The following is a 15,356-nucleotide window of genomic DNA, read 5'->3' as shown; positions in this document are numbered from 1 at the left end:
ACTTTGTAGATGTTAGAATAACTCCACATTTTCCTCAGTCAACAACAGCACTTTGTAGATGTTAGAATAACTGTCCACATTTACTGTTCCTCAGTCAACAACAGCACTTTGTAGATGTTAGAATAACTGTCCACATTTACTGTTCCTCAGTCAACAACAGCACTTTGTAGATGTTAGAATAACTGTCCACATTTACTGTTCCTGAGTCAACAACAGCACTTTGTAGATGTTAGAATAACTGTCCACATTTACTGTCCAGTCAACAACAGCACTTTGTAGATGTTAGAATAACTTCACATTTACTGTTCCTCAGTCAACAACAGCACTTTGTAGATGTTAGAATAACTGTCCACATTTACTGTTCCTGAGTCAACAACAGCACTTTGTAGATGTTAGAATAACTGTCCACATTTACTGTTCCTCAGTCAACAACAGCACTTTGTAGATGTTAGAATAACTGTCCACATTTACTGTTCCTGAGTCAACAACAGCACTTTGTAGATGTTAGAATAACTGTCCACATTTACTGTTCCTGAGTCAACAACAGCACTTTGTAGATGTTAGAATAACTGTCCACATTTACTGTTCCTGAGTCAACAACAGCACTTTGTAGATGTTAGAATAACTGTCCACATTTACTGTTCCTCAGTCAACAACAGCACTTTGTAGATGTTAGAATAACTGTCCACATTTACTGTTCCTCAGTCAACAACAGCACTTTGTAGATGTTAGAATAACTGTCCACATTTACTGTTCAACAACAGCACTTTGTAGATGTTAGAATAACTGTCAAGTCAACAGCACTTTGTAGATGTTAGAATAACTGTCCACATTTACTGTTCCTGAGTCAACAACAGCACTTTGTAGATGTTAGAATAACTGTCCACATTTACTGTTCCTCAGTCAACAACAGCAGATTTGTAGATGTCAACAACAGCACTTTGTAGATGTTAGAATAACTGTCCACATTTACTGTTCCTGAGTCAACAACAGCACTTTGTAGATGTTAGAATAACTGTCCACATTTACTGTTCCTCAGTCAACAACAGCACTTTGTAGATGTTAGAATAACTGTCCACAGAATAACTGTCCACATTTACTGTTCCTCAGTCAACAACAGCACTTTGTAGATGTTAGAATAACTGTCCACATTTACTGAGTCAACAACAGCACTTTGTAGATGTTAGAATAACTGTCCCGTTTACTGTTCCTCAGTCAACAACAGCACTTTGTAGATGTTAGAATAACTGTCCACATTTACTGTTCCTCAGTCAACAACAGCACTTTGTAGATGTTAGAATAACTGTCCACATTTACTGTTCCTCAGTCAATAACAGCACTTTGTAGATGTTTCCACATTTACTGTTCCTCAGTCAACAACAGCACTTTGTAGATGTTAGAATAACTGTCCACATTTACTGTTCCTCAGTCAACAACAGCACTTTGTAGATGTTAGAATAACTGTCCACATTTACTGTTCCTCAGTCAACAACAGCACTTTGTAGATGTTAGAATAACTGTCCACATTTACTGTTCCTCAGTCAACAACAGCACTTTGTAGATGTTAGAATAACTGTCCACATTTACTGTTCCTCAGTCAACAACAGCACTTTGTAGATGTTAGAATAACTGTCCACATTTACTGTTCCTCAGTCAACAAGGAGAAACCAACAGCAACATCACTAGTCTATGACAATCTACTATCCCCCATAGTAGAAAAGTTGACCTGTTCTATTGTTCAGCTTATCTTTCTTTGTGAGAAAGAAATAGCCTTTTCCAAACAGACTCTGGGACAGTTGTGGGACGATAGATCCCAAAATCATACAACAAGTAGGACTAGGATACATCAAAAAAACTTTAAAAAGCAATGAGGATGATGCAACAGATCAGAACATTTAGCTTGAAATGTTGATAAACTATTATTTCTTCACATTATAAGTGCAGCAATGCGCACAAGGCAGTAGGCTACACGCGAATGTTTGTTCCCTAATGCAATTAATGGACCGCGCCAGACAGCAGGTTCATGAGACAGAGATAAAACATTTAGCAGGGGAGATCTAATGATGCAACAACTAGAATGGGCTGCTAATATGACGAGGGTTGAAGTTTGGCAACTGGTCAATGAAACAAAGTTGATTTGAAAACCAATAGAACATGAGAGAAACCAGCTGCTGGTTTCAATGGCATAAGCCTATGGAAGTCTTTATAAAATACTTTAGGCTACTATGATGCAAGGTAAGACATGCCTCACAATATGAAGCAAAACATTCAGGTTTCAAACAATTAAGTCTACATCTGCAAAATGCATACTGCTTCCAGCTCACTGCAAAGTGGTGTGGGACATGCTGAAGCCTGCCTACCTATGCACTTGATTGGCGAATGTAAAACGCGCTTCAATTACCAGTTGGGGGGGTAAAGCCGGCTATTACTGGTTAACGGAAACCTTGAGTGACAGTCAAGGTATGCATCCATAGATGAACCAATCTACCCCTCACTGGTTTCCCCAACATTGAGTATGAAGTATCATGACTCGACACCACTACTGCACTGCATGCCGGGATGTAGGTGGTACTTCCTCGTTGCAGTGCATGTTGGGGGTACTGTCTGGTGGGGTTTGAACTCTGACCTGAGAGGCGGCTCTCTTGGTGACCTGCTCCAGGTCGGAGGCCATCTTCCTCTGCTGCTCCTCGTACACCACCAGCTTGGCCTCCAGTACATCTACAAGAGGACAGAGGACATGTTAACATCTACATAAGGTCAGAGGACATGTTAACCACCTTCAGCACATCTACATGAGGACAGAGGACATGTTAACCACCTCCAGTACATCTACATGAGGACAGAGGACATGTTAACCACCTTCAGCACATCTACATGAGGACAGAGGACATGTTAACCACCTCCAGCACATCTACATGAGGACAGAGGACATGTTAACCACCTCCAGCACATCTACATAAGGTCAGAGGACATGTTAACCACCTCCAGCACATCTACATGAGGACAGAGGACATGTTAACCACCTCCAGCACATCTACATGAGGACAGAGGACATGTTAACCTCCTCCAGCACATCTCCAGCACATCTACATGAGGACAGAGGACATGTTAACCACCTCCAGCACATCTACATGAGGACAGAGGACATGTTAACCACCTCCAGCACATCTACATGAGGACAGAGGACATGTTAACCACCTCCAGCACATCTACATGAGGACAGAGGACATGTTAACCACCTCCAGCACATCTACATGAGGACAGAGGACATGTTAACCTCCTCCAGCACATCTACATGAGGACAGAGGACATGTTAACCACCTCCAGCACATCTACATGAGGACAGAGGACATGTTAACCTCCTCCAGCACATCTACATGAGGACAGAGGACATGTTAACCTCCTCCAGCACATCTACATGAGGACAGAGGACATGTTAACCACCTCCAGCACATCTACATGAGGACAGAGGACATGTTAACCACCTCCAGCACATCTACATGAGGACAGAGGACATGTTAACCTCCTCCAGCACATCTACATGAGGACAGAGGACATGTTAGAGACAGAACACAATGTAAACAGATTCTGAATAACACGCTGAAGGTACATTGACAAAGATCAAACAGAACAAGCGACCAAAATAACACACAGATGTACAAGGCTGAAACAGATCACTTGTAAACATGAGGAGCCGTTGCTCATTTAGATGGTCTTCAAACCTCTTGTAAATCCTCATCAGACGACACAGAGATTAGTTTCAGTACAGAGAACATCTAGAGAACATCTGCAGTAGAAAACCCTTTTGTTAAAGAGAAAAGAAAACCCTTTTCACTTTGAATTTAAAGAAATGCTTTTTCCCCCCTAGCGTTGCTAGACAAAAGAGGGGGTGGGGCGTTTACTAAATACCCAATTAACACATCATTTTTTAAAGAGTTATAAATGACAACACCAAGGAGAAGTCCACAATAAGATAACGTGCTAGCTAGTTTTGTAAGTGTTAAGTTCATTACACCATGGTCCAGATAAGTGTAGTCAGGTGATTGATGATAGTTGAAGACTCTCCTCACCGTTCTTGGCCTTGATCTCGTCGTACTGCTCCAGCTTCCACAGCGTCTCCTCCCGCTCTTCCTCCAGATCCGTGACGCGGCTACGCAGGGACGTCACGTCAGGGCCCACTCTGCCAGACTGGAGGAGGGTCAAAGTTCACAGGTCAAGGGAAGCTCAGCGCAACATGTCTGGTTCTTGAATGAGACTAAACGTGTACGACATACATTCAGGGCAACATTTTCCCTCTCCCAAAGACACGTGCCCTCTGAGCATACTAATCATACAAGTCTAAATAGATGGGAGCTCTGAATTAAACTCTGCTAAAATAATTGCCCTCTTCTCACAGACCATTGTTACAGAAAAGTTATAACATTGATCATCACGCTGCTGATGATCTATTTAAAATGTTACAATTAGTTTGCTAGATAGAACTGGATCTCTTACCTGGCTTTTCCTCAGCTCGTCCTCCAGCTGTCGAATACGAGACTTTGACCAGGCTTTTATCTTTAGGAACTTGGCTTCCGATTTACTGGCCTCCTCAGATTTCAGCTTGGCTTGTGCTGCGAGAGACGAGAAAGAAGGGGGGGAGACAGAGAGAGAAAGGAGAGAGACAGTAGAAAAGCAGATCATGAGATCTTCACAAGACCTGAAGAAGAGCTTAACATCCCAGGAAGCCCATCAACATAATCTAAGCATCATATGGTCTGTAGAATGTGTGTATCTGTCCACACCTGTACCGACTACCTACCTTCCAGCTCGTTCATCCTCTGGGCCGTGACTGGAGAATCCCCGCCGCTCCCTGCTTGCGTTTGGGTCTGAAGCTCGGCGACAGGGGTCCTTCCCAGCTCCTCCTGTAGCTGCCCGCGAAGTGCCTGCTCCCGCTCGGCCAGCTGGGCTTCGTGGCACTCGGCGGCACGGCGCAGCTCGCCCTGATGCTTCTCCAAGAGGTCACGCAGCTGAGCCCGCATCACGTGCTTCTCAGCCTCCATCTTGGACCCGAGGCTCTCGCGCTCCACCTGCAGCCTCCGCGCCCGCTCCACAAGGTCCTGGGAGAGAAAAGGAGGGATGAGGGTAGAGCAGGAGGAGGGGATAGAGAGGGATGGATGAGGGAAGGAGGGACAATTGGTGATCACTGTTCTAAGCTAGGGTTGTCGCGAGAGAGATTACATCATAAGGGGATTGGTCTCCCTCATCTGAAGTTAATTACTCCAGGGTCACCGTTGATAGTGGCTGACCCTCGCCGTCACGCCACTCTCCGAGGGTGTCCGGAGAGATGGAATACGCAAAAAACACATTTAGAATTCACACAGGCTTATTAATACACACTTGTATGTGTATGAAATAGGACAAATATAAGCACCCACCAAATTATTATTCATTATAGTAGTAGCCATCACCAAGACTGTATCCTTGATTCTCCACCCTCTTCCTAGTAGTGTGCACTTGCACACTCCCTGTAAGGGATCTAATAGCATTGGATTGATGTAAGAGTAGTCTGGAGAGAGTTATCGTCATTGATAAATGTATGCAGGAAGGTTGGGAAGTGGAAACACACTTGTTGCCCATATTGTTTTGGCCCACCCTTCCAATGGGTATAGCTGTTAACACCCATGTGGTTCCTTATAATAGATCATAATATATGCCATTTAGCAGACGTTTTTATCCAAAGTGACACTCAGTCATGTGTACATACATTCTTCATATGGGTGGCCCCAGCGGCAAACAAACCCCCTGATCCAGGCGGTGCAAGCGCCATGCTTTACCTGAGACACAAAGAGGACCCCTTAAAGGGATAGTTCACCTTAAATAAAGTTTGACCTATTTAAATAACCCCTCACCTTGATCTGCTGGTCTCTGGAGTCCACCTCCCCCTGGAGGACATCAATCACCTGGTTTTTACCCTGCAGCACCTCCTCCTTCTCATGTAGTTTCTGTTTCAGAGCCTTCAGGAGCTGGGGAGGACAGACAGCCATGTCAGCAACTACACTACCCACGGTGCACAGCAGTGATACTGTATATCACAACTTGATCTTGTGGTCACACTAGGACATTGCATGTTGTAACTGGACATTTTTCACTTTTGGTACAATTCGCTGGATGTATAACTGTTTTGAAACAGAATATTCCTTCCAATGACTTAAGATATAATAATCTATAGTGTATCTACAGCTGGCATGCAGCCGGGTTACAGAGTTCAGAATGAATAGAGTAACTTCACGGAATAAGGACAATTTAAAGTGGGTTCATAGTAGATTTTACTGGTCATTTTAATGGTAAAACAAAAGTAACAGTGGTAAATCCTCTAGTCTAGTTTACCTGTTCCAGATCAGCGCTGGCGTCAGACTTGGCGGCCAACTTGAAGAGCTCCTGCTCGTGCATCTGGTTGACCTCCATTAGCTTGTTGTCTTTCTGCAGAATGATGTCTTTAAACGTCTGGATCTGAAATGATAGTTCATTCAGAAGACATTTGTGAAGCTTGAATACATGGTTGGTCACAGCTGGTCTGACGGAAGCTTGAATACACGGCTGGTCTGACAGGGAAGCTTGAATACACGGCTGGTCACGGCTGGTCTGACAGGGAAGCTTGAATACACGGCTGGTCTGACAGGGAAGCTTGAATACACGGCTGGTCTGACAGGGAAGCTTGAATACACGGCTGGGAAGCTTGAATACACGGCTGGTCACGGCTAGTCTGACAGGGAAGCTTGAATACACGGCTGGTCTGACAGGGAAGCTTGAATACACGACTGGTCTGACAGGGAAGCTTGAATACACGGCTGGGAAGCTTGAATACACGGCTGGTCACGGCTAGTCTGACAGGGAAGCTTGAATACACGGCTGGTCACGGCTGGTCTGACAGGGAAATAGAGCGTTTGCGATTTCTTCAGCTGATGAGGTGAACAGTGATGTGATTGGCCAAGACACAGAAAACATGAAAAAGCTGATTTTACAGGGACGGGGGGAAGAGTTGAGTTGTAACTGGATGTTTTGTTTTTGTTTTAATGTTTATCTGTCATTAATAAACGTGACGATAAATATTGTGAGGATTTAAAAAAATAGTACATCTCTTATAATCTAAAGTCATAAACAGATTTACTGATGAATCACGTAAATCACGTAACCTACGTTTTGCTTGTACATGTTCTCCTTGTCCTCGAAGGTGGCCTTTTCTGTGACTAGGAGCTCCTTGAGGCTCTCAGTCTGCTCCTGCAGCAGGCTGTAACGTTCATCACCCTCGCCCACCTTCCTGGTCAGACTTAGGACCAGCAGCTGCAGCTCCGCCAGGGAGCCCGCTCCGCTCTCCTCCGGCAACGCCTGGAAAACCACCCAAAAACCTTCTATTAGATTGTGTGGTGGGAAACCTCGTATTAGATTGTGTGGTGGGAAACCTCGTGTTAGACTGTGTGGTGGGAAACCTCGTATTAGATTGTGTGGTGGGAAACCTCGTATTAGATTGTGTGGTGGGAAACCTCGTATTAGATTGTGTGGTGAGATACCTCGTATTAGATTGTGTGGTGGGAAACCTCGTATTAGATTGTGTGGTGAGATACCTCGTATTAGATTGTGTGGTGGGAAACCTCGTATTAGATTGTGTGGTGAGAAACCTCGTATTAGATTGTGTGGTGAGATACCTCGTATTAGATTGTGTGGTGAGATACCTCGTATTAGATTGTGTGGTGGGAAACCTCGTATTAGATTGTGTGGTGAGATACCTCGTATTAGATTGTGTGGTGAGATACCTCGTATTAGATTGTGTGGTGGGAAACCTCGTATTAGGTTGTGTGGTGAGAAACCTCGTATTAGATTGTGTGGTGGGATACCTCGTATTAGATTGTGTTGAGAGATACCTCGTATTAGATTGTGTGGTGGGAAACCTCGTATTAGATTGTGTGGTGGGAAACCTCGTATTAGATTGTGTGGTGGGAAACCTCGTATTAGATTGTGTGGTGAGATACCTCGTATTAGATTGTGTTGAGAGATACCTCGTATTAGATTGTGTGGTGGGAAACCTCGTATTAGATTGTGTTGAGAGATACCTCGTATTAGATTGTGTGGTGGGAAACCTCGTATTAAATTGTGTACATGAGGTCATGGATAATATGACTGTGCTGGTCACACCCCATGTATCTCCAGGACCAGGGCTGGTGACTACTGTTACTGGTACCCCTTAACATCTCTCTGAAATCCGTAGTGTCCCAATAGCAGAAGCATCATTGTTGGCTCGTGCCAATTTGTCCATCTGATGTATATTTAACCTCTTAGAACTCTTGCTCTATACTGCCCCTGTTGGAGAAAGTGCGTGCCCATAGTAAACTGAAAATATTTTTCCCCAAAATTGCTAATATATGCATATTAAAAATATTATCGAATAGAAAACACTCTAAAGCTTCTAAAACCGTTTAAATTTTGTCTCTATGTAAAGCAGAACTCTCAGGGCATGCATTCTCCCAAATGCTCTCGTCATGGAAAAAGTTGCCCCAACTTTGACGTCATCTCATACGCACTTCCCAAACAGCTACCGCTCTGGGAACAGTCTGTACGTGTTCAGCGCGAAGCCTGCTTTCAATGGGGCTTCTCATTGTGAGAATCTCGCGTTCACGGGAGTTTGAGCGAGCCGAAACCTCTCGGCCAAGCGAAAAAAAAGGTGACTATTACGCACGCTCTGGCCGGGTGATGTCTTTCATTCAGGATCGATTAAATGTCTTTCATTCAGGATCGATTAAACGATGTGTGTGTTTCTGTTCGTCCTCACGATTTCTGTGCACCTTTATAACATGTTAAAGCTTAATTATGAACATAGTTTGACAAGTTTACTCGACATATAATATATCATTTCGACGTTTTGGTGCGCATCCACTTGAATTTTGCCTACATTTCGACCGAAATGTGGCTATTTTGAGAACCGAAAGACACAGACTTGAACACTAAACGCTGGTTTGGTAAGTATAATCCCTTCCAGGTCTTCTGATGGAAGAACAGCAAAGGTAAGGGAATATTTATGTGGTAAATTTGGGTTTCTGTCGACTCCAAGATAGAGGAGCGATAATGCTAATTTTGGAGCGCAGACTCCTAGTATAGCCTAGTGAACGCAACCTGTAACGTTAAAAATAAATGTAACACAGCGATTGCATTTAGAAGAAGTGTATCTTGCTATACATATGTAAAACATGCATATTTAGTCAAAGTTTATGATGTGTATTCCTTGTTAGCTGACGTTATCTGCCGGAGCTATCGGCATTTCTCCTGACATTTTAGTAGCATTTTTTGAACGATGCATCATTGTAAACAGAGATTTATGGATATATATTGCAGATTATTGAAAAAAAAATGAATGTACTGTGTAACATGTTATATTACTGTCATCTGATGAAGATTTCAAAAGGTTAGTGAAATGATTTTTCTTTTAATCCTGCGTTTGTTGATTGCATATTTTTTCCTACTTGGCTATGCAAATGAGCTATGTCTGTGGTGGTGGTTTGACATAAATATGTGCTATGTTTTCGCCGTAAAACATTTTAGAAATCTGACTTGCTGGGTAGATAAACAACTTGTTTATCTTTCATTTGAGCTATTTTACTTGTTAATGTGTGGAGGTTAAATATTTTTAGGAATATTTTTTCGCATTGTGCGTTATGCTAATGAGCTTGAGCCCTAGTCACGAACCCGGATCCGGTATTGGTGGACTATGAGGTTAAAGGACAATAAAGCTTCTGGAATTTGTATTTACCATGTGCTCCGTGTCTGGTTGGGCTGGAGGCGTGGCCGTCTGCTCTCCGGTGGCCATGCCAGTCTGCAGGTGGACTATGTAGGCCTCCTTCTCTGACAGCTTCCTGTTTCGCTCCACCAGCATGGCGTCCATGTCCGCACCACGCTGCCTCTGGGCCTCCAGCTCTCGTGACTGGGAGAGGGAAAGACGTGGGCACGGGTCAGATGCACATCGGCGCACACACACACATAGTAGACACAACAACACTCAAACACTAAAAATATATACTCATTCACACACACACACACACACACATAGTAGACACAACAACACTCAAACACTAAAAATATATACTCATTCACACACACACACACACACACACACACACACACACACACACACACACATAGTAGACACAACAACACTCAAACACTAAAAATATATACTCATTCACACACACACACACAGTAAACACTCAAACACTAAAAATATTCTCATTCACACACAATTTTGAGAATTTTCCACCAAACACCTTGAAGATACTGGATCAGGTACAACTAAATATGAAAAGACAGACACACTATACATACACACTTGATGGACAAAGCAACCTGAACCACAAACATAACTAAACACCTATTCTCTATGTAACAGTGTAGGCCTTGGCTACAAGATCGACCTGGGATGGATCGACCTAAGATGGATCGACCTAAGATGGATCGAACTGGGATGGTTTGACCTGGGATGGATTGACCTAAAATTGGATTGACCTAAAATTGGATTGACCTAAAAATGGATTGACCTAAAAATGGATTGACCTAAAAATGGATTGACCTAAAAATGGATTGACCTAAAAATGGATTGACCTGGGATGGATTGACCTAAAAATGGATTGACCTAAAAATGGATTGACCTAAAAATGGATTGACCTGGGATGGATTGACCTAAAAATGGATTGACCTGGGATGGATTGACCTAAAAATGGATTGACCTGGGATGGATTGACCTAAAAATGGATGGACCTAAAAATGGATGGACCTAAAAATGGATTGACCTAAAAATGGATTGACCTAAAAATGGATTGACCTAAAAATGGATTGACCTGGGTCTAGATGAAAATGATAAATTGTATTACATGTTATCAGGTAATAATATGAATAAAGCATGCCACCTTATCCTCCGAAGGAGACATGTCTTTATATGGGCCCAACTGTCTACTGTACATGGTGTATAGATGATGTAATGCATTATAGATGATGCCTCTACTATGTTTGACTAGGATTGTTTTTAGTGTCTCAAAACTGAGTGGTCCACATTGTGGTTTGAAAAATCTGTATTTTGTATCATTGTGGAGTGACACTAAAATACATTTTTCTAAACTCTAGGACACAACCCCTCATATCTCACTGACAAGGCCACACTGTTTTAAAACATAGCCATGGGATATGAACATTCCCATAGTTAAGGAAACGAGAGCTGAGCACTGTGAGACATTCTGAATAGGCCCAGTAGGAGAAATGACTTCGTAGATAAGAGGTTGGAGGAAAACACCTCAGTCACATTTATTAGGGCATGACGTAACAAAACGGTTTGCAACAGAAAACAAGTCCAGGCAGTACTTCTCTGTTCCAGTCCGTTTTCTTGCACTTGGTGCCTAATGAACAGGACCCATGTTAGCTTTGGCCTGAGGGCACCTTGCAGGAGATAATAACACTACGCCAACTCATTCCTCACATCCTTGCAGGAGGATATTGGCTTCCCTTATCTGTCCGCTGGCTAAGGAAACATGGACCTGCGCTTCCTGCTCAGGAACAAGGTGATGTTTCTATTTGGAGTGGTGACATTCTCTTGTTACTACAGTTATGTAGGCAAAAAATAAAGGGTTGTTTTAAAAAAGTTAGTTCACAATCACACTGGATTGAGGAAAGCCATGTTCTATACAACTCATACACAGAGTATTAAAGCATGTTTTAAAAAAGTTAGTTCACAATCACACTGGATTGACGAAAGCCATGTTCTATACAACTCATACACAGAGTATTAAAGCATTTTACGTGGAATGTTTTAGTTGTGACACACTAAAGTCCACTGGAACACTAACAGCATTGTCATGGCCTTAGCTTAGGAACACAGTATTTATTTATTTGTGTACTGTTTGTGTATGTACACTGCATTGGGAAAGTATTCAGGCCCCTTCCCTTTTTCAACATTTTGTTACGTTACAGCCTTATTCTAAAAAACTGAAATACCTTATTTACATAAGTATTCAGACCCTTTGCTATGAGACTCAAAATTAAGCTCAGGTGCATCCTGTTTCCATTGTTCATCCTTGAGATGTTTCTACAACTTGAATGGAGTCCACCTGTGGTAAAGTCAATTGATTGAGCATGATTTGGAAAGACACACACGTCCATATAAGGTCACACAGTTGACAGTGCATGTCAAAGCAAAAACCAAGCCAAGAGATGGAAGGAATTGTCTGTAGAGCTCCGAGACAGAATTGTGTAGAGGCACAGATCTGGGGAAGGGTACCAAAACATTTCTGCAACATTGAATGTCCCTAAGAACACAGTGGCCTCCCATCATTCTTAAAAATGGAAGAAGTTTGGAACCACCAAGACTCTTCCTAGAGCTGGCCGCCCGGCCAAACTGAGCAATCGGGGAGACGGGCCTTGGTCAGGGAGGTTACCAAGAACCCGATGGTCACGCTGACAGTGCACCAGAGTTCCTCTGTGGAGATGGGAGAACCTTCCAGAAGGACAACCATCTCTGCATCTCTCAATCAGGCCTTTATGGTTGAGTGGCCAGACGGAAGGCACTTCAGTAAAAGGCACATGAGAGCCTGCTAGGAGTTTGCCAAAAGGCATCTAAAGGACTCTGACCACGAGAAAAAATATTATCTGGTCTGATGAAACCAAGATTGAACTATTTGGCCTGAATGCCAAGCGTCACGTTTGGAACAAACAAGGCACCATCCTTACGGTGAAACATGGTGGTGACAGCATCATGCTGTGGGGATGTTTTTCAGCGGCAGGGACTGGGAGACTAGTCAGGATCGAGGGAAAGATAAACGGAGAAAAGTACAGAGAGATCCTTGATGAAAACCTGCTCCAGAGCGCTCAGGACCTCAGACTGGGGCGAGGGTTCACCTCGAGCAGGTCAATGACCCTAAGCACACAGGCAACGCAGGAGTGGCTTCAGGACAAGTCTTTCAATGTCCTTGAGTGGGCCAGCCAGAGCCCGGACTTGAACCCAATCGAACATCTTTGGAGAGATCTGGAAATAGCTGTGCAGTGACGCTAACTTGACAGAGCTTGAGAGGATCTGCAGAGAAGAATGGGAGAAACTCCCCAAATACAAGTGTGCCAAGCTTGTATCCTCATACCCAAGAAGACTCAAGGCTTTAATCGCTGCCAAAGGTGCTTCAACAAAGTACTGAGTAAAGGGTCTGAATACTTATCTAAATGCAATATTTTAGTTTTTATGTTGTATAAATGTGCAGAAATGTCTAAAAACCTGTTTTTGCTTTGTCATTATGGGGTATTGTGTGTAGATTGATGAGCGAAAATGTATTTTTAATCAATTTTAGAATAAGGCTGTAACGTAAGAAATTGTGGAAAAAGTCTAGGGGTCTGAATACTTTCCAAATGCACCGTATATAGCAACTAAGCTTTAAACTGCAAATGTGTACATTCCCTAAACCAAACCACGTTTCATAAGGCATTATACAGCCAGTATGAATGCTCATAGGAATGCATGTACAGTGCCTATAGAAAGTTTAAACCCCTTTGAACTTCCTTCACATTTTTCTGCCTCAAAATGCATTCTAAAAGGGAATAGATGAGATTTTGGTGAGGGTGTAGGTAGTACCTTGACTTCCAGTTCCTCATCTCTCTGTGACAGCTGATGCTCCAGTTCCTCCACCTTCTTCCTAAGGAGGAGGATCTTCCCACGGCTGGCCTGCTCGCTTCCCTCTGCACCTCCCTACAGGGGTCACATGCAGGGGAAAACAGGGTCAAAGGTCAGAAGGGTTACTGTGGTTTCCTGTTGCTATTGCTCACTGAACTTGGATGGATGGGTGTGTCTGTCTGTCCGTCTGCGTGTGTACGTGCAAACATATGTGCATGTATGTGTGTGTGAGCGTGTTACCTTCTTACTGTGGGTGGGAGTCCCCTGGCCCCCAGCTCCACCCCCGGCAGCACCTCCTTTCTTCAGCTCCTCCAGCTGGGCGCTGAGGGAGGTGACCTTGGCTTTGTTCTGGAGACGCATCTTGGACAGCTTGGCCTCGCACGCCTCCTTCTCTGCCTGTGTAGAAAATTAGGAGGGGGAGGGGTAGACATGGTACCTTTAGTTAAAGCTAGGGGTGTCACACATTCAATGTATGTCTTGCTCCGATATGGAGGGGTAGCCTACTCTTTGGAGTTATCGTGTCTTTAGCATCAAGTCTTAATAAGCATACCTGTAAAAGCTCATTTGGGCTAACTGTGCCTTTATAAGGCCATATGGACACTGAGTTTGTGAGCTGTTTTTTTACGTGATGCACTGTGCTGTGATCTCAGACTGCCTGAACACCTCTCACATATTAGCCAGTCTGTTTCTTCATTCATGCACCTTGGTTGGACTGTGAGTTAGCGATAGTAGTCTATACTATTCCCTGTGGACTCCAATCCTGTTTTACTATATAGTCTATCTATGGAGCCTCTCAGGTAGACTAAGCTATGGCTGTAGTATCAGCAGAGACCACAATGTTTATATTGGACAAAATAAATTGGTTGTAAATTCCTCAGCAGCCCTCTTGTAGACATGGGGTGCATCCCAAATTGCACTATATTCCCTATGTAGTGCAATACTTTTGACCAGGGCCCATCTATTCCCTATATAGTGCACTACTTTTGACCAGGGCCCATCTAATCCCTATATAGTGCACTACTTTTAACCAGGGCCCATCTAATCCCTATATAGTGCACTACTTTTAACCAGGGCCCATCAAATCCCTATATATTGCACATCTTTTGACTAGGGCCCAGTAGTGAACTATATAGGGAATAGGGTGACATTTGGGATGCAGAAATGGTGTCAGCACTCTGTGCAGCACAAGTGGACTTTGACTTGTAAATGAATAGACAAAAGTAACTAAACCACTCCCTGCCATTGAAACAGGATGAGTGATTCTATTGTCTTGAATTAAAAACAAACTGACAGCATATGGGCCTCACTCTGCCGTGGCCGTGTTTGCATTGCGCTTTCTGATAAATGCCTCTACTTTGTCCATCACCAATCCCGGGGGCCTTGAACTGCCACAATGTTGCAGTTGGTAAGACCTGATCTACGGTCGGTTTAAAAATGTTCACCTCTTAATGGTTAGGGTTAGGCCTTCGGGAGAGTGTCTAGGAGCATCATCAAACTGGAGCACCCAGGACGTACCTTGAGCTGCTCGTCCTTGGTGCGCAGCGAGCCATCCTTCTCACGGATCAGCTCCTTCAGCTGGGCCACCAGCTGCTCTGTCTGGGCCAGCCGCTCCGCCACCTCCACCAGGGCTGCCTGGCCTCCTTCTCCTCCTCCAGCACCACCCTGGGGGGAGCCGAGCGCCTGGAGAGAG

At 43.7% G+C, this 15,356-nt stretch overlaps 1 protein-coding gene across 1 annotated transcript in view; it reads right to left on the bottom strand.

The window, feature by feature from the left end:
• Positions 1-15,356, bottom strand: part of LOC115117540 (golgin subfamily B member 1-like) — a 57,620-nt gene that overhangs the window by 38,814 nt on the left and 3,450 nt on the right. The window contains 11 exon segments of the mRNA XM_065012262.1: positions 2,627-2,718; positions 4,071-4,188; positions 4,495-4,610; positions 4,799-5,096; positions 5,889-6,002; positions 6,367-6,489; positions 7,177-7,365; positions 9,779-9,949; positions 13,628-13,741; positions 13,907-14,062; positions 15,182-15,346. Of these exon segments, the coding sequence (XP_064868334.1) occupies positions 2,627-2,718; positions 4,071-4,188; positions 4,495-4,610; positions 4,799-5,096; positions 5,889-6,002; positions 6,367-6,489; positions 7,177-7,365; positions 9,779-9,949; positions 13,628-13,741; positions 13,907-14,062; positions 15,182-15,346 (1,656 nt within the window).

Source organism: Oncorhynchus nerka, linkage group LG27, assembly GCF_034236695.1.
Source record: "Oncorhynchus nerka isolate Pitt River linkage group LG27, Oner_Uvic_2.0, whole genome shotgun sequence".
NCBI lineage: Eukaryota > Metazoa > Chordata > Actinopteri > Salmoniformes > Salmonidae > Oncorhynchus > Oncorhynchus nerka.
This window is presented reverse-complemented; position numbering and strand designations above follow the sequence as displayed.